Raw genomic sequence first — 22,809 nt, 5'->3', positions numbered from 1 at the left:
AATATATTTATTTATAATGTTGATAACATAGATTTATTCAGTGCAACCATAAAGTTCTTGCTTCGGCCTCTTAGCAGTTAAACTGGAGCATCTTGGGGTCAAGTGTCTGTGCACAAGGGCATCTGGATGATACTTGTAGACCAACCATTCATCTTTCACTTTATTGTACTGCAGGCTCTCAAGCTGTGAATGCTCCTCCATCTTTGTGTTGTTGCTTCTCAACCCTGTAGGTTGTATAGTTGATGTGTATCATCTTGATATGGCCCTAAAAAATAATATCACAATATTACAGGGTGTTTCTCTGACAACAATATTCTTGACGTTATGACAAAATTCTGAAAAACATTTTTGGTTTAGGACTATGAATAGCTGTTGAGCTCTCCTGGCTTCTTCTGCTTGTGGTGGTGAAATGAGTTTGTTGTTGTTACAGCCTTTTCGCACTTCTTGCATATTACATTAAACCATTTCCATAATGCTGAAGTCGCTCCCCTTTTGTAACTAATTCCTCCATTGTAGAGCCTGCAGAATGTTGCCTTCACTTTCAGACGTGACAATGCGATGTTGTTGTAATATACAGCCACAGACAAAACCGGTAATAATTTAAAAGGCCACTTTTGATAAACTGAAATTTGGAAGGTTATCCTTTTTCTAGTAATGAACTTTCATCGTCTCACAAATGTATCGGCTAAGCTTTGTTATAAATAGCATTGCTTGCATTAAAATTCATTCATCAGGGCTGCTCATCCAAACTAACCACACTTAGCAGTCTTCGGATGGAATAACGTCTTAATGCTTCTGCAGATCTACTGAACAAGATCAGAGTCCAGACTCCCATGGCTGAACCTGTCACTGATATTAACATATTTAATGTAGAGTAATACAGTCAGTCAGCTGCCAGTGCTTGCTTACTTCGTAATGACTGATATCTCCTTCTAACAAGGTAAAGACTGTGATCCATGTTGTTGTTTTTTTTGTCGTCACATTTTGACTTCCTCAGCTCTCGGTACCCCGATTCCACGCGCCCCAACCTAACCTCTCTATTCTTTCTCACTGCATTTGTCTTCAAACCTTTTCTTCCTGAGTCTGATGATTTTGATTTTATGGTACATTATCCCATAGGCAATTATAAAGTGTCTCATAGCCTTATCAGGTAGTGGGAGGTGAATGAAGTCTGATACAATTGTAGTGTTGAGAAGCAGGTCAAGGCGAGTTGTGTTTTCTTGTTTTAGCCAGCAGGTGGCAGACTGAGATCACCTGTTGCACAGGTGGCTGCAACAGGTGGGTATTTACTGTGTATACTGTGTACAAGAGTTGGTTTTTCTCAGTCTAACATAATATAGATTCACTTTTGCTATTTAGAAAAATAATAATAATACTTTTTGACTCAAGTTTTATAATTTGCCCTCTTCTACACATGTCATTAAATTTTGTCTAATTGTGGAAAATATATCCTTGGGGTCAAGAATGTACATTCTGCTCCTCAAATATTGATAAATGAATAAATTAATGCTGTGTGCCTCATTCATGGAGCGCTTACTGTAATTAGTCAATATTAAAATTAAATTTCAATTTCACAGATAATAAGAATATATAGAGAGAGCAAACATACAGGGGCAAGATGTTTTTCTTCATTGCTGGCTCTCTTTAGGACACTGCTGTTGATTTAATCTAGGCCTATTTAATTCTATTTTTCCTCCAAGATTGGGCTGTGAATGTCCGGTCCAAATGATCCGAGGAAGGAAATTTTCAAACACAACAGTAGTTTTCAAAGTTTATTTTTTCATTTATCTTCAAAAAGCAAGAAAATATAATCTTTTCTTCCAGAAATAATAAATATACAATATTTTTTTATGAACAAAATGCACAATTTACAAAAGTGGCAACTGAGTGCTCCACCTCCTACACAGAACTGTCTGACTGTCTGCATCCAACTCATTTATCACAGAGTTATAGCTGTTATTAGTATGTTCTATTCTCATTAATGTCAGTCTTATTTCTCTACACAGTATTACAGTTTTTATTTATTAGGTAGAAGATTCCACCACACAAACTCTTCAATATTACAGGTCTTCATTGTGCTACGTGTTTGTTATTCTACCATAATACTTTCATGAGGTTTGAAGACTCCAACACAGTCCAACACAGTCCACATGGTGCTTCTTTCATGGCTGAGAGCTTATTCCACACATTTTGAGACAAGTTTGTAAGGACTTGGCATTTTGACCGGCTGGAGCTGATCCCTCCCTGTAGGTGGAGCCTAACAGCAAGATCGTCCTGCCTCAGGACTTCCGGTCCTCCATCTTTGTTCTGCAGTCCTTGTTTATCAGGTGCATTCCACTGCTCCTGTGTTGACGCAGCAGTGTCTGCAGTGTTTGTCTGTGAGATGGCACTGTCCTGTGGTCAGGAGGTGAACAACACGTGTGATAACAGCCAGGCTAACATACAAGACAGCGTGAGTGAGCTGTGGACAACAGTTGGCTGGGCCGAGCTGGGGTTAGGTGGAGTGGAGGAGGCTGGGCTGGGATGTCGCCCTGTGGCGCCGATCTCCATCTGTCTGCGCTGCTCTTGATGGGTCAGCGGAGGCTCCACTGTCACGTAGCCATTGATTATCCTCACATTAGGTGGTGGAGTAGTGCTACAGTAGAGAGGACACAAGAAATCAGGGTTTCATTCGTTAATATAATCAGTCAACGTGATTTTGATAATTTGATAATTTGTTTGATTTTGCTTTGATGTCTGGACAAAACTCACAATTTGAGGACACTCAACAAGACTATCTTCTGCAATCTGGAAGTGATCTGTGTGACTATAAAGGTTTTGTTTTGCTAAAGAAAATCCTTATGCTGTGAAGCCTTAATTTTGTACAGATAATACACCAAAAAGAGTTGCCAGTCATGTTTGTCACTTTTTAAGTGCTTAGTCATATCTACTCAGTTTTGCAGTGAACACTCCAATAATGACCTTTCATTTATTCTGAAATACACTTGGTTTCAATTAAAAAAGTAAAGCATTTTCAATCAATTTTCTACACTGAAGTCTTGCCATTATTATCATTCCAATAGCGACTTCTAAAAAAAACCTAAGGACACCTTAAGTTAGTCACAAAACAGTCTGCATGGAGTGCTGCTGTGAAAAAAATGTTCATCTGGTGCTTTTCAGTTAGAGAATCCAAAGTTAAGAATATTTGAGAAAATCTGAACCACTCTAGAGGTTAGTTATTTAAAAAGGCTTGAATTTAAAAAGACTTTAATAATTCATGGCTATTTAGTCATAGTAGCTGGACAAGTACTAGTCATACTTGCCCTAATGAAGGCCTTAATGGCTGAAATGTGCAGGCATGTTTTTAACTGCTACTATGACTGAATAGTCTCAAATTATTAAATGAGTTTTAAATTGCTACTCTCTTCAATGTGTCAGATTTCTTCAACAATTCTGAACATCTTAAAGGGATACTTTACCCTAAAATCAAAAACACACATTTTTCCTCATACCCGTATTTTTATTTATCCATCTAGATTGTTTGGTGTTAGTTACCGAGTTTTGGAGATATCAGCCATAGGGATATCTGCCTTCTCAGGACTAAATGGCACTATTCTCTTTCTATGGTAGAATCTATCAGAACTAGTAGGAACTACTTTCTTTCGGGTAGAAAGTAAGTAGTTCCTACATAAAACTGCTCACAAGAAGGTATGTGGGTTAACTTAAGTAACCAAGTCATGATTTCTGGAAAAAGAGGCTGATGCTGAATTTTTCAAATGTATTTTCTTTAGCTCCATAAGCAGAGTGCTATTTAGTTTTATTATATTTGAGAGAAGGCAGACACCTCTATGGTTGATATCTACAAAACTTGGCAAAGAGCTGAAAATTACTATAGTAAACCAATCATGACAAATATCTCACCTGTCCCCGATGCGGACCCACAGGTCACTGAAGAGGCGAGGTCTGCCATGGCCACGGTGGGATTTGCGAGGCCGTTTGTGTCGTCCAAATTCCTCCAGCTGGCTCAGGCTGTCGGGGAGGAGCATGTGGGGCAGCTCCTCATCTGTGAGGCCGGGCATGTTCTCTGGGTCCTCAAGCTCCAGCTCCATCTCAGGTGGACTGGTCAGCCAGCTGGTGGGAGATGTTTCAGTGGCCTCTTCGCTGGATCCTGCTGCGGGCTCTTCAGCTGGTTTACTCCTAGAGTGGGAAAAAAAAACAGATAGAGAGGATATAGAGTCATTTATACTCATTAAGGATCCACTCTGGATTTTTTTGGACAATATAAATCTGTGTGTGTTCAAAGGTATCACTTAAACTTTGATTTATAGATGGAAAATAGTTTTTTTTGTGTCTCTGAGCTGATCATAATTGAAAATATGGGACTGTTTCACTTTTCCAAGATTTCAAAGTGGCTGCCGGCGAATGTTATTGTTTGTGGTTTCTGACCACTCTATTGCTTTCCACTTACAACTCTTGACTTCAATCAAGGACATGAACCCCACATAGGGCGCCTTTCCCTATAAACGCTGTACTGAGTGGCAGAAATACCCAGCAGGCAACATTAGAGGAAGCTGTAACTCTTGTGGCCGCACTGCTGCGTCAAATCTGACATCTGCCCAACGCAGACCACCCAGCTCCTCAAAAACATTTGCCATGCTCTCCCCTCTCTTCTACCCATTACTCATACTTTCTCCTCTCTTGTTCTTTTCCTGTCAATATGGCTCCCATGTGACTTTGTGTTTCAAGGTAGAACATCAAAAAGAATTTCATGTACATGTAAGGGAATTACATTGAAACAAGGAGAAAGTCAAACATAGTGTAACAGGATTTCCTTATGCTCCTGTCAAGAGACATGAGATGACTTGAGTCATATTACTAAACATGACATAACAGATTATACACTCTTAGAAATATGGATTCCAAAAGGGTTCTTCCTGTAGGGCTGAGGTTCTACCCAGAACCATTTGCTTCTGAAGAACACTTTTGACAGAATGTTCATCAAGGGTTCTTTGTAAGACTAAGGACCTTTCTCATCCAAAGGACCTTTTTTGCAAAAAAGAGTTCTTCAAGGTTCTCAATAGAAACCCATTGGTACTTTATACATGAAATCTTTGAGATAAATAGTCTCTAAGAGATTCCAAGTGTAATCGTTATAAGTAAGGTCTTACCAGGAACCAGGTTCTCCTATGGGAGAGCTGAAGAACCCTTTAGGGTTCTTGTTAGCACCTTTATTTCTCAGAGTGTAGGGTGAATCTTAGTGATGATTTTCTCTGCTCACTCATGATTAGTTTAGACTCTCTGGTCATCATAAATTTGATGGTCTGCACTTCTACTTTTACAGTCTCAAACCCCCCTCGGTCAGAGTGATGATAGCTGCAGGCCCGCAGTCAAACTACTGTGGAGCCAAACCCAGCTGCTCTGCCTGTCAGTCAGTCATATAATCACTCCTGAAGACCTTTTGCCAATCGGCTCTGGTCTGAGGCTAACAGCTTTCATAAACACCTCTCATTCAGCCATCTTGTGGTGTTTTTCCTCGCCTGTCATGTCACCTTGTATCGGGGAGCTAAAAGTGTCTGAGTGCAGGCACACGTGTAAGTGTGTGGTCGTGTGGTTGCTTGGCGTGTGTGTACAGCGTACGCAAGTGTTTTGTGACCACAGTAAGTCAGTCCACTTGTCAGCTTTTAAAACCAGAACCACTGGCTAAAGCCCACAACTCTACAAACAGGGTGGAGGGAGATAGGGAGGCTGCATTTACAGCTGCAGTTTGCAGTAAGACGTTTGTAAAAGACTTGGCTGGATGAATGGATGGATGGATAGAAGGATGGGAAAATATTTACTGCTTTTAACCTTTTCCACTCCCTGCTTCCTACTATACACTTATTTTTTGTCTTTTTTAGGAGAGGGCAGGACATCTGAGGGGGAGAAAGCAAATTTACAGTATACGCCGCATAGATGAATAATTTGAGATGCAGCCCAGCACTGTGTCAAGTTTTTCTAGTCTTAAATCTGCAATAAATATTCTGTTTTCTTTAGGCACCTATTCACAATTTGAAAGTGTTTAAACATCAAGACATTAAGGAACACAGTGATTTGCTATCAAATGTTTTGACATCTGGAGGTGACTGTAAGAATTACATTTTTCTGCGATTAAATAGCGAGCACTTCTGTTCTGGGAATTGCTCAGACCCCTCTATTGTCCCTGTAGCTAGGAGAGCCAGACATCTTCTGGATGTCCAAGGTCTCTAAGTTTGTGGTTGTGAAGTTTCATGAGGCTTTGATTACCCTAGAGGTCACTATAGGTCATGTTATACAGTAAGGTCAAGTTTCAAAACATGGTCTCTCACTACAGTGAAATACTATGGGAACTAACATCACACATTAATATAATTGGGCTCATTGAATTCACAAGAGTCTCAGCTCTCCAGGCAGACCCAATTTACGATATTCTAGTACTTTTTAGGGACCACAGTATGCAGAAATATTTAAACAGAACAGAAAATACCTGCATAGGATTAGCATAAAGTTTGCTTTTCTGTAAAGGGGAGACAGCGTAGAACCCATTTTTATACCGATAATTTAAGGTGAGAGGTCAAGGGACTCGGATATTGCAATGCCAGTTTTGCAATTAGCAAAATTTAGCCTATCTTTGGAGTTTTAATTAGCCAACTTCCCAACAACCTAATGGCATGGCACCAGTTGATTCATTAGGTCTTCCAGTTTCATTTGAGGATATTCATTTGAGCTTTAAAACTGAGCCAACAACAGTCTCTGAAAGAGTCATGTCGGCTGGGGATGTCTGAGTTTAAGAGATGGCCTTTGTTTTGCCTTGTTTTTCCCTTTTTGCCCTGATTCAAGTGGCTTTTGTTGCCATTTTATGGGCCCGTGGCTCAACTCCCAGGTGAGAGGGGAGCTGCACTGTGCCAAGGAATGGGGTACACACACACACACACACACACACACACCAAGATATTAGGTGGGATTGGAGAAATGCAGCAGGACACCAAAGCCTCTGTGTGAGTTTGAGTGTGTGTGCACAACCCTGCTCCTTGGCACTGTACATACACATGTATGTGTGTGTGTTTGTGTGGGTACCAGTGGCTGCTGAGAATGGGGCAGAAACACCACTGGCAGCTCGCCTTTGGCAGCCAGGGGAGAGAGGGGGTAGAGGAAGGAAGGGAGGGAGGCAGCGAGGGAGGAAGGTGAGGGAGTTGATGAGGTATCAAAGGATTTCTACATAGCTGAGCTTTATTTGTTACAGAGCACAATTTGGACCGTATCTGCATTGCGCTAAAATAAATCTACTGAGGTTAAATAGCTGGACTCTAGAGAGAAAAAGATGGATTCAACCTGGCTGAGCTGTTTCTTTCTTTCTCTGTGCGATGGGCTCTGTTGATGTATGTCCACATGTATCTGCACGCCTGCCAAAAACTGAGAGTGCTAAAATGCTCTGTTTCACAGGTCATATTACCATAACATTTTGGGTGTGATGCTCGTCTTTTTCCATTCATTATCTTGTCAGGATAAGTCAAGTGTGGAATCTGGAACCATCCAGTGCTCATAATTTAGTTGCGTTGGAATTATTTAGCCTTCAAAATAAAACAATGCATATGTTCTTTTATCTCACCCTTGTGAGATTCAGTCATATCAAGCAATTACTGTAATTTTGTCATCAGATATATACAATTAGGAAGACAAGCTGCTTTTTCTATTTTTCAACAACAGATTTTTGTTTGTTTCTGTGTAACCACAGCACTTTAATCAAATTACATGCTCTATCTTCTGTTACGTCTCTGCTTACTCACTCTGGGACCGGCTCTTGGTGATCAGAGGGCATGTGGACGATCTCATAGCCCTCCTGCCTCAGGATGTCCAGCACACTGTGGTTCCCCAGGAAGTGACCTAACAGTAGACAAAATATCAAAAGTCATGAAGGAATCCAAGGAAAGCAAGACGGCGTTTTGCATTTTGTCAGTTTGACAAAATATAACTTTGATGGTTATTAATAAAAAAAACATTTTGATGTTAATAATAGGAACTTAAGTATATCAAAAACACCATTAGTTTGGAAGATATTCACTTCATTTGTCTAACTCAGACAATGAAGCCTCAGATTAACTTCAGCTAAGCTTTGAAATGCATTTTGTGCAAGATTTTGTCCCCTATCACTTACATTTAGATAACTGGTTGGCAAGTTTAAGTGAATTGGAAAAAACTCTCTCTGTGTGTATATGGGCATGTGAGTATTGTTTTATAATAGACTTAAAAATATGTGAACCTCTCATTTAATATTTCCTATGATTTTCACAGTGAAGTCTAGCTGTAGGGATGGTAATGATCCAGACAGATATCTTGACAACTTTTGGATGGGCTGGCATGACATTTTGTACAAACATTCATGGTTACTCCCCTGACTTTTAGCCATTTTCTTGAACCACTTATCCTTTGGAGGGTCGCAGAGGAGCTTGAGTCAGTTCCAACTGACACTCTGCAAGAGGCAGGGTACACGTGGGATAGCTATTCACCAGCCATTCACACATTCACTAACAGTGGTGGACAAAGTACTCAACCCCAGTACTTGAGTCAAAGTATAGATTCTCCTGGTCAAATATTATTCAACTACAAGTGAAAGTTCCTCAGTCAAAATTTTACTTGAGTTAAAATACTAGAGTACATGTTTTTAAACATACTTAAGTATTCAAAAGTACAAATTACAAAGTACATTTTCTAATATCAGTACATGCTGTATTGTTTTCATAATGCATTTACAGAAGCTTGTAAATCTCTGAAACCATCTAATGATGCACTGATGCTTGTAGAACCACTCTGCTACACAAAGCCTATAGAAACACCTATAAAAACTTCAGCATAGAAATACAGTCAGAAACTAAAAGGACAGCTGTTGTCATTTTCTGATGTAACTGTATTAAAATCACTGCATAACATTAGATTTAAGATAACTGCAAGGAGTTCTCCAAGTTAAATAACTGAGATTTCTTTCTGTCCTCAGAGGCAGTATATACATGAATTATGCTGTATTTTTCACCCTGATAAAAACAATCCCACTTTAAAAGCTACCTGGAATAATGAATAATTATAATAACATCTTGAGATTTAATTTTGTCTTTCTCAGGCCATCACCATTACTGCTTTTTGTTTGAATGAAAGAGGGAGAGCTTGTGCTTGTTAGTGCACCTGGACGTATTTCTTCTTCAACATCAGTCCCATTTGAGAGGAGCTACTGTGATTGGTTTCTTTCTGTGAGGAACACAGCATGTGACCAACTGCATTTTAGAAAAGAAAAAACACCAACAGCTGACTTCAATGATGTGCTCACTCAAGTAGCAACAACCTTCCTAGAAATGTAGTGGAGTCAAAAGTACAATATTTGTCTTTGAAATGTAGTGGAGTGAAAGTCAGAAGTTTCCAAAAAAACAAAACAAAACAACAAATACTCAAGTAAAATGCAGATACTCAAAAAATGTACTTAAGTACAGTACTCAAGTAAATGTACTTCACTACTGTCCACCACTGGTTATAACCACTAAACCAAAAACATTATACCTACTAAACCTCAGCATAGTAGAGTTGTGAACAAGTCATTGTGAAAAAGTTTGCATGCTTAAGTCAGATTTTAGCTTACAGCAATGCTGCACCCAAGAGCTGCTTCACAGATCTGCTCTGGAATTTAAGCTTAAATAACTGACTGGACTAATTACTAGGCAGCAGGGCCAAAGCTCAGTGTAACATGTTACTATTTTCTGCATTTTAAATATTCTCTTCGGTGAATTACACAGGTACAGGCAGCTGCATGAAGAGTGAAGCCTGGTTTATACTAGACGTGTCTGGATGTGTACATGGACAGCTGTGGACACCATGGATGTGTGAGACAGCTACCAGTAGGGGGACTGGCTGTGCCTGGTAAAGCTCCAAGATAATATTTCCTTCTGCCATCTTCTTAGAAGTGGTGAAGTGGTGTCTTTGTCTTGAGTAAAATGTCTCAACAACTATTAGATCACACATGTCAAATTCAAGGCCCCCGGGCCACATCTGGCCCGCAATACAATAATATAATTTTTAAAATATAATTTAGATAATTTCATGTGTCTGTTATGAGTGGCCCGCCGGTAAATAGCACTCTCAACACTTATACTACAAATCCTACAATGTACTGTAACAGCTGCCACTGTTGACCTGTACACCAGCCCCTCCTCCCACTGCTTTAATGACACACTGATCAGTGGTCAGCGGATGAATGCATCGGTCAGCACTATTACAGTGACACTTAAGCTAGCCACCCAAAATAAGTGGCCAAATGAAAAGTGGACTTTGAAAACAGGGACTTTCAAAGCAGGTGGGAGGCAGAATACATGTTTGTCGACATCAGAGGTAACTTGTGTACCTTGTTTGTGGAGTTAATGTGGCTGTAATTAAAGAATATAACATAGGACCACACTATGAGACATAACATCAGGACAAGTACAAAAACCTGGACACACAGCAGAAGCTACAGAAGGCAGAAGAGTTTAAAAGAGTGATGTCACAGCAGGCTACGTTCACAAAAGCAAAATCACAAATTGAAGCTGCTGTGAAAACTAGTTTTATAGTGGCAGAAGAGATCAGCCAAATCAGCCAAATCAGCCAAATCAGCCCGCCCATTTACGGAGGGAGAGTTTTTGAAGTGCTGCATGATGAAATTGTGCAAAGTCTTGTGTCCAGACACAAAGCAAGCATTTTCAAATGTAAGCCTCAGCAGAAATACTGTTGCTGATCGGGTATGTGAGTTTAATATATAAGCTGAAATATTCTTATTTTGCTCTATGTTATTGTTGCAATCTGACTGTTCAACTTCATATTTCTGAATAAAACATAGTCCGTTTTAGACTGTTCAAGAAATGTTAATCCTGTTTGGCCCTCGACTTAGATTGTGTTTTAAATTTTGGCCCCTTCTGTGATTGAGTTTGACACCAATTTGTGTTATTGTTTGCCCGTTTCACATTAATTAGAATTAAATGTCGAATATTTGCCCAATGAGTAAGTGTTTGTTCATGAGTAAAAGCAGATGTTTATACCAGTTCAGTTGAGTAATATGTTAATGGAGTGCAGCAGGCAGTGAGACAGGCAGTCACTGAACTCCAACTCTAGAGTGTGTATTTTCAGAGCAATGGGCTTTTGTTTCAGGATGACAGACTTAACTTTACATCGACAGACTATTGACAGCTATAAACAGCTGATCAACTTACATCATAGGATTTGTCGTTGCTTGTTATTGTTAAATTACAGTGTTGTGCTTGTCTTGCACTCCTGCAGTGTTCCTGCAGCCTGCCTGAGCTTCCATGAGTCAGGGGATGAGGGGTCGGGGGAAACAACTCTATAAATTAAATGGGATTTCAAACTATTTAATATGCCGTCTATTGCTCCAACTTGCCAATTGGTCTGCAGTACAACTTTTTAGACATGCTATTGTTACATATTGTTTCCTTAACATTGGGCACAAGATCAACACAGGATATGCCCAACACTCAGTAACCCTCCCACACCAAAGACCATATTTTTCCATCTGTGTGTAGGGATACTTGTTTTTCACAGTCATGCTGTAGACAGGAGAAAGAGACACCTTGTATCAGATCTGTGAGATAACAGCAGCTGTTCAAATGCAGTCGCTCTTCATCTACCCGGCCCACTTGTTGCTCTGTAATGACCCCATATTGTCGGCACTCAACCCTCTGCCTCCTCTCCGCCCCTCTCCTCTTTCCTTCACCTCGTGTATGATTCCTTCAGACCAACATCAAACATGCGGGCCCCAGCCCCCCGCTGATAAAAGCTTTTTTTTTATTTCTCCCATCAGCCGATAATCCTGTGTGTCAGTCAACCCAGCAATAAGCTGTAATGTAGCCTGACATCACCCCGCTAACACAAGAACTCATATTTTTGCTCACAGACTCTCTCTCTCTCTCACACACACACACACACACACACACACACACACAAACCTGTACATGCAAACATTTGCACACACAGGAATTCACACACTCACACACCTCAGCTCTCTCCTGCAGCTTATTAACAACACGTTGACAATATTTGAGCCTCTTACTCGCTTTTCGTCGGGGCCTTCTGCTCCCACTCAGCTCCTCACCCCCTGCCAATTTTATCATTATAATGTTCCTGATCATTCCTGAAAGTCAAAGAAAGAGGCACGCGGTGTTACACTTTCTTGGCAGCCAAGTTCAAAGGCGGCGCTGGGATAGGCTGCCGAGTGAAAGGAGGCTTCTAACAACAGAGTGTCGGCAAGATCAGATGGGATTACACAGAGGGGAGAGTGTGAGTTTGTGTCTGTGTGAAGGTGGGTGGATGTATTTGTGTGTGTGTGTGTGTGTGTGTGTGTGTGTGTCTGTTTCTGTGTGTGTGTATGTGTGTGTGTGTGTTCTTGCTTTGCTATACTGTATATGCAGGCTAAATATCCTCACCATGGCTGAAGTGAAGATGTATTTCATATGCTTGTTTCTTTAAGACCTTTCTCAGGGTCAAGGTACTTAAAGTGAAACATGAGACAGTAAAAGAAACCATAGTTTTTATGAAGAACAACAGTCACAAGTGATCTTGTCAAGGCAATAAAATATTTAAACAACAAACAAATATAACATTAGATTTAAAATGAACTGTGTACAGATAGTCAGGGTACCCAGAGAATGAATTCTAATAACTTCATGATCCCCTAACATTGTTTCTAATGCTACTGGCAGGTCAAAGTTTTCACTTATAAATTGAAATATCTCAACATCTGCCAGATGGATTGGCACAACATTTTGTACACACATTAATGGTTCCCAGACAACGTAGCCTCATGACTTTGGCAATACCCTGACTTTTCCTTTTGTGCCACCATAAGGTTGACATTTAATTTATTGTCAATTTCTTTAATTTGTGGTCCAGAGTTAAATTACCCAATAACTGTTGGATGGATTTCCATCAATTTGGCAGATACATTCATGTTACCCTCAGGATGAACTGTAATAATAGCTATGGTGTTCCATTAACTTTTTCTTCAAATTTTGTCTAATACTTTGTTTTTTGGCTAAATGCTTGCAACACGGTTACATTCAGAAGTACAGCATCAGCTGTACATTGTGTTTGTGCTAATCAATAAATATTAACATAGTAAACATGGTAAACATTATATCAGCATGTCAGCATTGTCACTGTGAGTGTGTCAGTATAGGCTTGGTGGTTATCTGTTTTCACATATCTTCAGCTCCTGACATTTTACTGGAGAGTTAGGGTATCATGGCGGTATATCTGTAAAACTCATGTAAAGTGGCTCAGCTGGACAGTACTCCACTGTACTCTCTTACTGTAGGCGAAGCTGATCGCCATAGGAAAGAACACACACACAAACACTCAGTACCTTTGCTTTGGGCTTAAGAAGCTGCAGCTTTTATTCACTGACAAATTCCCTCTGCTTAGCACGCATTCACCATCACTTTCTGCCACCAAAGACAGTGATCAGTCTGCCACTCACCCACTCTCATGCTTGCTTAAGTTCACACTCACTATAATACGCTACTCTGACCAGTCAGGGTCTCAGACTTCTGTTGAATGAGCTTTAGTGACCTTCATTTCTGGAGTGAATACAATTTGAACAATCAAAGCCAACAATCAATCAAATAAGTTTACCACTGTATGTGTCATTTCACTGGTTAAGAAGAAGTTTTCTCTTCCTGCTTTGGTGACTGGTGAATTAGTCTCGCATTTGCCACCAAAATGTAGACTGGCAGGGGACAAGCCTGGACTCATGACAACGTGAGAAATGCTGGCATAATTGAATTATTTAATACTCACTGTGATATGAGATGTTCCAGCTCTGTAAATTCTGCTGATATGCACTCCAGATCAACACCAACCTGAACAGAACTTGACGTGACTGTATGACCAGTAATCGAACAGAATTTTCACCCCATTACATTTGTTAACATTAGATTTATGTTATGACATACAGTACAGTATAAAGTAGTATGTAATAAAAAAAAAACACTACACAAATACCTGCTTAATTACTGCCAGAATAATTCCTCTCCTCTCTTACATTCTTCTCTCTTTTCTTTCATCCCTTTCTCCTAACAAGACACGGGGGCCAGAGTCAGCTCATTCAGTGGCTGCATGCTGACAGATTCAACCACCCTCATATCTGTGTCAAGCAGCTATTTCATTAATTTCTGCAGGCCGGGGGCAGAGAAGAACACCTCCTGTGTGTTCTGCTGGGTGTGAGGTCAAGCTGACTGTTTGATGTGCTCACTTGATTTCCTCAAATCTGCTGTCATGCATAACACACCCAGACAAAAAAATGTGTCTGTGTGTGTGAGAGTTTGTGTGTGTGTGCGTGTTTGTTTGCATGATGAAATTGTAGTTTTCCTTCACAACCAGCAGACGAACACATGGTTTTCATTTCTGAGACACACCTGCTGTAAATCTGACATTCTTTAAACATTCAATCTTTGGATTATTCCTTTCAGTATAGCCCATTTGTTGTTTCCAAGATCCTGTAAACACGCACCCACTCCTTAAACAACCTACTGTACACACAAACAAACAGGCAGACAATGCAAACACTTTTGTCTGCAACTGCAGGGCTAAAAGAAGACACAAATAAACTGCAAACAGCTACAAACATACACTTATACACACGTGCTACCTCACACACACAAACAAGCTGTCATTCTTAGAGTGAAAAACACCATTTCTCAAACTTTGGTGACTTCCACGTTTGAACTTAAATTGAGGGATTGGACAGTTCCCCATGAGTTGGTGCAATTTGTCAAACAAACAAAAATGTTTCTTTGAGCTCCTCAAACTTTGCCCAAGTGTTTCATCTGACATCAGTGTCTTGTGCATTGTTTGTTTCTCTGTGGTTTGTCCCTGTGTGTGGGTGAATGACTGGGCACAGCGATAATAGCTCTTTCCATGCAGATGACTATGTGTTTGTGTGTGTGTGTGTGTGTGTGTGTGTGGTGGTGGTGGTGGGGAAGGCCAGGCTGTGGTGTGTTTGTTTGTGGAGTATCTAGACAGTAAACAAGGTGCTTCTGAAGCACAGAGCAGGCCCAACAAACAGCTCCATTAGCCAAGCCGTAATAAGAGGTCAGCTGACTCCTAATCGCTCCCCTGCTGCATGCTGTGCTCATAGGCAGACTGCACCAGTAGTACACTGTAAAACATGCAACTGCTACTATTTTTGAAATTCTTACAAGTCGCTTATAGTGAAAACTGTTGATCTGTGATGGATTCAGGTCCTAACCCTAATTATTACCAAGGTTACCAACTTAGGAGGTTTCTGTGTTCTGGCCCCTCAGGCGTCTGAGAAGTGTTCAAAATCCTCTGGCACACACAAAGTGATGAGTACTTAAATTAAAGGAAAAACAGCAACAGTGGTCTATTTTAAAGGAGTAAAAGTGGAACAATGGAAGTCATCATGAACAAAGCAAATTATAGCCTACAGAAACGTATTGTGTCTAAATGTCATACTATATACTATAATTTTCTATAGTTTTCAGCCAAGATACTTAAAAGAAAATGGACCACATGACTTTGGAAGGCCACCGCCAATTAAGCTCAACAATGAGAAAGAAAAATGTTATTCCAAAGATTTAATTCTTATTTTTTCCTTATGCTGTGTCACCACGGTTTGCATGTTGTTCTGATATTTTGCAGCTGTGAGCAGCTCCTCTATTTCCATGATTAATGTTTTTATGGTTATGTTTAGGCACTCACTCAGAGCACTTGGTTAAGGTTAGGGAAAGACCGTGGTCTTGGATAAATATTGAAAGAGTCAAAGGGTACTTGAAGCCTGAGACAAGATGTGTTTACTTACTTATTTACACTTAATTGAAACCAAAATCTTTCCGTAACTTTAATCAAAGAGAGTTTGTTGCCTAAAATTAATCACAGCCTGGACAGAAACAAACTCTTTATATCTTCATAAGGATAAGGATACTTAAATGTCATTCTAGAACATGTTGTACCTGAAAGGGAATGAAATAACATACTCAGGTCCTGATGCAGGCAATAAGAAGCACACAATAAAACATAGTAAAATAAAAGATTATAGAGAAATAAAAAACAAACAAGGTGACCAAGTGGGCCCAAAGTGCATCAATGCCCTGATGAACAGGGCAAATACTAATATCTAACTAAAAATAATAGCAGTAATGACTATGGTAATTGTAGCAATTGGCCCTTCCTAAGTCCCACCCCTTTTGTCCCTGTGCTCCAATAGCAGTTGAGCACAGTTCTTTTCAACATAGATGAGCCTAGCACATAGCATATCTAAATACAGCACAGAGGAAAGGATAAAGTTGGCTGAGGTTTACCTGATACCAAGCTTACTAAACGGATATTGGAGCACAGAGTGGACTAAGGAAGGGTCCATTGTTCTCTGGGTAGTAGCCGTTTTCTTAGGGACATCCAGAATGTTCAGTGAGATGCTAAAGTTATTAGTCTAGCAGCAATTCACGGTGAGATGGAGAATTATATCACTTTTTCCTCTCAAAATAGTCTAGCACTGAACATAAATGTGTAGTATACATATACGTATATGTAATTTCCCTGAGATAGGGTCGACGGGACAGTAGTTCAGTGGGACAATACATTGAGAGTGCACTCCAAAATCAAGTGTTATTAACTTCTCATTTTATTGAGTACACTTTATTATTTTCCTGTATGAAGTACATACTAAAAACTTGCTTATAATTTATATGTAGTGTTTAATTGGGGCACAACATCGGTGATTATCATCATTTACATCATAGTGTTTAATCTGCCAAGTGATCTGTGGCTCAGGCTCAGACAGAAGCAACGTAACTTGTGGTAATGTGGCTTCAAACCACTTCCAGCCACTTTCACCTATCACTCATCTTTCTTGCCACTCTGCTGTCATCACTCTAATAAAGCAGATATGCCTGAAATATTTTATATTATTATTAGATATTTTCTTTGCTCAGAAAAAAAGAAGATTCAACTGTGACTTTTTGCAGTGTGTACATTACCTTAGAGGGTGTTTCCCCTCCTGTGGCTCCTGAGAGCAGACTTAATGACCCAGTTACTCCTCTGTTTAATAACCTCTCCATCCTGATTTCCACTTACAGTAGCGACTTAATGTACTCCACTTCTCCCTCTGTCTGTGTTTACTGGAGCCACCTCCTCCACTATCTCTTTATCTGTCTGCTTTTCCAGACTTAAATCATGTCTTCCTGAAGCATCTGTGCTCGTCTGGTTCTCTTCCATCCTCTGTTTGTTTATTTGCTTCTTCTCTCTCCATCCAAGTTTGTGTATGAAGGCTTTAGTGTGTGTTGCAAAAGGAGGTGTTACAGCATGTCTCTCGTTGGTTGCCACCCAGGCTCAGCTCCAGCCATGTCAGCACCTCTTTACTCACAGCCTGTGCCTGTACTCCGCCTTATATCTCTCTAGCTCCCTTTTCCTACTCTTTTCATCCTTTCCTACCTGGACAACCTCCAAAGTGCAAACACCAGCTGGTAGTTGTGCAGGAGGAGAATGGAAACTTAGATTGATCCAAAAATTAAGAAAACTCACAGGAAGAGAATTATGTTATTTTTCAGTTTTGCACAAACAAATGTGTTTGCAATTACACTGTGTAAACAACGGATCAACTGATGCACACTAGTGGTTTTAAAAAAAATCCCATATGGCTTGCAAGCAGACCACCTCATATGAAAACTGCAATCAGAGCACAAAGAGTAAGAAAATGAGGAGAGAAAAGATGAGGGAGGAGAGAAGAATATAAAGAGTAAGGTCGCAGACAGGATAGATGGAGAATGGCCTGAGGGAATGAATGAAGGTGGAGAAGGAGAGTGAGGATGGAGAGCGTGATCAGAGGGGAAGAAGGATTGCATTGACGTACATCCTCCACCCGGCCAGAAAGCACGCTGGGTACTGTTGCTACATTATGATCTAAACAAACACAAGCTGTTGCCTCCCAGCCATTTGAACAACAGATGAAAGAGAGATGGGAAGACGAGGGAGAACGGAGAGAATACAGTGAAGAGAGAAGGCCGGTGAACACAGAGGAAAAATAAAACTGCTTTATAGTTGACAAGGGTGTGTTCTACAGCAGATTTGTTTGGAAATGTGAGTGTGTCCGCAGGCTGAGATGATGGGAAAATTCCTCTCATCTCCATGTGTTTGTGAATGTATGTGTAGGTGTCAAATGGGTGACAAATTAAAGGAAAAACTAACGTGAAGTGTTGGACCACCATGAGCCACCAGAAGAGCTTCAGTGCTCCTCTTCTCTGAACTCTAATTAAGCGACGAACATCAATCTTTCATAAAATATTCCCACATTTGGTGTTTTGATGGTTGTGATGGAGAATGCTGCCTACCACGTCAGTCTGACATATTGTGTAGTTGCTTAATTTACTGTGTGCTAAAGTCCAAACAGAGAACATCCAATAATAGTTAAGCAACCATGTCTCCATATGCTAAAAAATGTCATACTAGGTATACTAGGTTTGGAGGGTGGTGTCGGATTTATTGCTTTTCCAAAAATAAAGACACAAGAGCAAACATGTAAAGAATGGATTAAACTGCAGTTGATTGCAGCATTCGTCAGTTGGGTTGAGATCTGGTGGATACAAAGGCTACATAATTTTCTTACTCATCAAATAGTTCAGTGAGTCTTCATGCCTTGTTAATATTAATTTGCTAACCAGCGTGTGCTGTCTGCTTGAAACAGTGCATGCACACGCTATATTAGCTTACCTGTATGTGGGGAAAGTCTCTCTCTGACTTACCCTCTGTAGCACTAGCTCTCTTTCCTTAAACAACACATGAGTAATGCAACAAAGATTTTAATAAGCCCAGCATCCCTGCGCCTTGCTGTGCATTTCCATTTACAGTTTTACAGTACTGGGATCCCTCTATAAATCACACAGCAGCCTTTGGATTAACAGAGTGGAGCCAGAGAAACAACTACCCACGGCACTTCAGAAATAGTTGAACTGCTGCCTTGAAAACAGAGCAGCACTTTCACTTGATGTGTAAATCTAAAAAAGGCCGGATGGTAAATTCCACCTCTCCACTGGCTCTGGGTTTGTAGAAGAGAAATAATGGCAGTGTTTCCCCTCACCCACCCACATCTCTCACTCATTCCTCATCTTCATAATGACTTCACTTCCTATGCATGCGGCACGACGTCTGTCTGTCTCCCTGCACCACACTGAGGTGTTATGAGTGACAGCTGCTGACGGGGCCGTTCATGTCCAACCTCTGGTTGATGTTCCGGTTAAATATGGCGATCAAAAGAGGGGTGGGTTCAGATCCAGAGGCCAACTGCTGCGTGTGTTGGGCCTGACACCGGTCCATGTCAGAGTGGCTGCAGGGCGGGCTCAGCGGTGCAGTGTTAGAAGCTTTAAAGTGATTTCCCACGTTTAAATATTTAGACTGCGTGAGCTTGCTACAGTCCGCAAAGCTCTAATGGTGGGCAGAGAGAAAGTGAAGAAAGTGGGTGAGGTGAGGGAAAAACAGATGGGTGCAGAGAGGAGGAGCAATATAAAGGCACAGTGAAATAGAAAAAAGGAAGGGAGGTGAGCCGAGCCGAGCCTACAGTGGAGCTAACAAAATTTAGTGAAATTGTTTGTTTTTATTCCTGTCAGCTGTGGTCCCTGCTGGGATAAGAGTATAGGGAACAGCTGCACAATAGTGGAGAAAGACTCCTTCTTATGGACACACACACACACACATGTGATGGAAGAAGCCTTGGCATCCTGATGGAGCTCTGTCTCATGGCGGCCTTTATCTTTCTCATCTCATTCTTGCACTGTCGGTTCATTTCCTCCTCTCCGCCCTCAGTTAAACTTGCAGTTAAAGGGATAGTTTGGATTATTGAAGCAGGATTGTATGAGGTACTTATCTATAGTCAGTGTTTACCTACAGTAGATGCTGGGCGACACAGCCCCAGTTTGGGGAAGCATAGAGGAGTACCAGCACAGAAGCTTAGCATTGTCCTGCTGCAAACAGGATCAGCAGGTAAAATGTATTTTAGCTACATAAAAAAATCAGTTTAAGACATATTTGCCAACTAATCCTCCCGATTTTCCAAAGAGACTCATGTTTTTTATTGCCCTCTCCTGGGTTTCCTCCCACTACAATTCACCCGCATTTCTCCCAGTTTGTGACAAATTTCTGGCAGTGTACAGTGTGCTACAACTCTAGTCTACTATTTTCACCAGAACAACAATACAGCTGCACCAAAATGCCTGCTGTATGGCTTTATCCACTTACTTCATACATCAGGGCTCGCAGGTCATGTCTAGAAGGGAACCCCAGACCCGCAAACGATTTTGCAAATGTGATAATTTTTCCTGAATCTTTAAGAGATGTTTTTTTCCCCTGAAACTTACCCAGATCTTAACCACAGTGTTGTCATATTATATGTTGTAAAACATAATTATAAGCACAATGAAGAGACAAGTACAAATCTGCAAGATTTTCATAAATCTAGGGTTCCCCTCTAGACACAACCATGCTTGCATCTCTTCCGTCTCCTCAGAGAGTGAGAGATGGAGAGAGAAATTAAGTGTTAACACCAACAAATACCTAAAATTTCAGGCATTGTGGAAAGAAGAATTCACATTTATTATGGGAAATTTAAAAACAAGGGTGCAAATTTTTCTAAGAGCAGCCTAACTAACATACTTGCTGTGGGCCCATTGAGTTTCCAGCTATTAACTGTCTGTTATAGGCCATCTGCAGGCATCTGTTTGCCAAAAAATGTGTACTTACAATTGTGTTATTTTCATTCTTTAAAAGTCACCAGAATGCTAGTCTATGATACTCAAATTTTAGTTTGATCTTGAAACCCACAATACAGTGTTTGGCACAGGCAGTCGTGATTAGTGTAGTAATACAGAAGAAATATTGTTTAGAAAATTTAGTGTCAAAGTAATGGGCTGTAAAGTTGTGAAAATATCCTAAATATAGTGTACACTCAAATTGACATTAATATTTTTAGGTGGGGCTTTTTTATGTAGCTAAAATATGTTTTTCTGTTGATCCCGACTGTAGCAGTACAATGCTGAGCTTTCAGCCCGGTCTCCTGCTGCTTCTCCAAACTGGAGACGTGCCAAAAGGCATCTACTGCAGGCAATACAATGACTATGGATAAGTACAACCTCACTTCAAAAAATCCAAACTATCCTTTTAAGAAAGTACATTGTGTTTTCATGGGAGCAGGAAGGAAATAATCACAGATTTCCTTTCATCACAAAATACAAATGCTTGTGTGCATGGCATTTTGTTTATGTGATTTAACCAAGTGCATATTTGTGTGCAGGTGTCAGTGTGGTGTGTGTGCATCTGGGGGGTGTATGCATGTGTGTGCGTGCGTGCGTGCGTGCGTGCGTGCGTGCGTGCGTGCGTGCGTGTGTGTGTGTGTGTGTGTGTGTGATGCAGGCATGCATTACACAGACATGCTGCCCAGGAGGCATGAGCTCAGAGATAAAAGTAAGTGTATAGGTATGTGATTGTGTATGTGTCCTACAGTACTGTACGTGCATGTCTGTGTGTAAATGTGTGTTTTTGAGTGTGTATGTGTATTTCTCAGGACCAAAGACCGACTGGTTTTCATTCTTACCATTTAATCAAGGTCTGATTTACACCTGGGATACCAGGTGAATGCAATTAACTACCAAATAGGAAAACCAGCAGTACCACAGGTCTCAATAAGTGAACCTTTGTATTCTTTGATCTACACAGTTTTTGCTGCATGTAGGGTAATGTTAATGCTCAAAAGATCAAAGCAAGAAAGACTGAAGCATCCATGTGTTTATGAAATGTAGCATTAAGTTCATTGGCTCTAAAGAGGCTATGAGATGTTCTTTCAGTTGCTAATGAAGTGTGTAATCTTTGAACAAGCTAATGAGCTGTACTGATTTAATTATAGAGCCGGAATCCAACCGGCGTAGCTAAGAGTTACCATAAGATGTTTTCACGCAAACTCAAAGTTACTTTCCTGAACATTTAACAGGCAACTTAACCTTACATGGGTACCACAATAGAGATTTTGTTGCTACAATAGTTAAAAGGTATGTGTACTGACATCCCAAGTGAACTTTACCCATATGGGGCAGAAACAAATTAGGGTTATTTGACATTTTTCTACTGGCTTTTCCGTGTTTAAGGCTGGGGCTTTTCTGTGTGAAGTTTTCCCCCAGTGTGTGCGTGTGTTTTCCTCCCGGTGCTCCAGCTGCCTCAAACAGTCCAAGGATATGTAGGTTAGGTTTGTTGCTCTGTAAATGTGTTTGTGAATGGTTGTTTGTTTCTATGTGTCAACCCTGTGATGAATTGGCAACCTGTCCAGGGTGTACCCCACCTCTCGCCCAGTGTCAGCTGGGATAGACTCCAGCTCCTGCAACCACTGGATAAGTGGTTAGATAGATTTTTACAATTAGTGAGAGTATATAAAATGTGGAAAAATCTTATTTCTCTACCATTTTAAGAGGAAACACAGTTATCTCAGAGTAAAAATGACAACAAATTAAATAGTGTATATGAATATCGTTTTTTCTTAAAAATACTTAGATAGATATTTTAAAAATAAATTTAAAATAAAAATGTATGTTCCTTTGTTTCATGTGTAGCATGTTCAATTTTGGGTCTTTTTTGCATGAGGGCAGTGGAGAATTTTCTACAGTACTGAGACTGTGAGAAGGGCTAACTGCTCAGGTTGCAGTTAGAAATCTGTGTGTTGGGTTTGCTGCTGCAGAGGAAAAGTTTCTGTAAATGAACGGCACCACATGTTGCTACCATCCCTTATCAGCAGAGCAG

The 22,809-nt window shown here is 40.4% G+C and overlaps 1 protein-coding gene across 1 annotated transcript in view; it reads right to left on the bottom strand.

Moving 5' to 3' along the window:
- Positions 1-1,759: 1,759 nt before the first annotated feature.
- The window catches only part of trabd2b (TraB domain containing 2B), a 98,640-nt gene continuing 77,590 nt past the window's right edge, over positions 1,760-22,809 (bottom strand). Inside the window, exons 5-7 of the mRNA XM_084723055.1 lie at positions 7,782-7,878; positions 3,901-4,176; positions 1,760-2,635 (exon numbers count right to left, since the gene is read on the bottom strand). Coding sequence (XP_084579181.1) covers positions 2,401-2,635; positions 3,901-4,176; positions 7,782-7,878 — 608 coding nt within the window. The 3' untranslated portion in view covers positions 1,760-2,400. The remainder of the gene's footprint in view (positions 2,636-3,900; positions 4,177-7,781; positions 7,879-22,809) is intronic.

The sequence above is a fragment of the Lutjanus erythropterus genome, chromosome 7 (genome assembly GCF_056507025.1).
Source record: "Lutjanus erythropterus isolate fLutEry1 chromosome 7, fLutEry1.hap2, whole genome shotgun sequence".
Lineage (NCBI taxonomy): Eukaryota > Metazoa > Chordata > Actinopteri > Lutjaniformes > Lutjanidae > Lutjanus > Lutjanus erythropterus.
The sequence above is the reverse complement of the archived record's forward strand: the minus strand, read 5'-3'. Positions and strand labels throughout refer to the sequence as shown.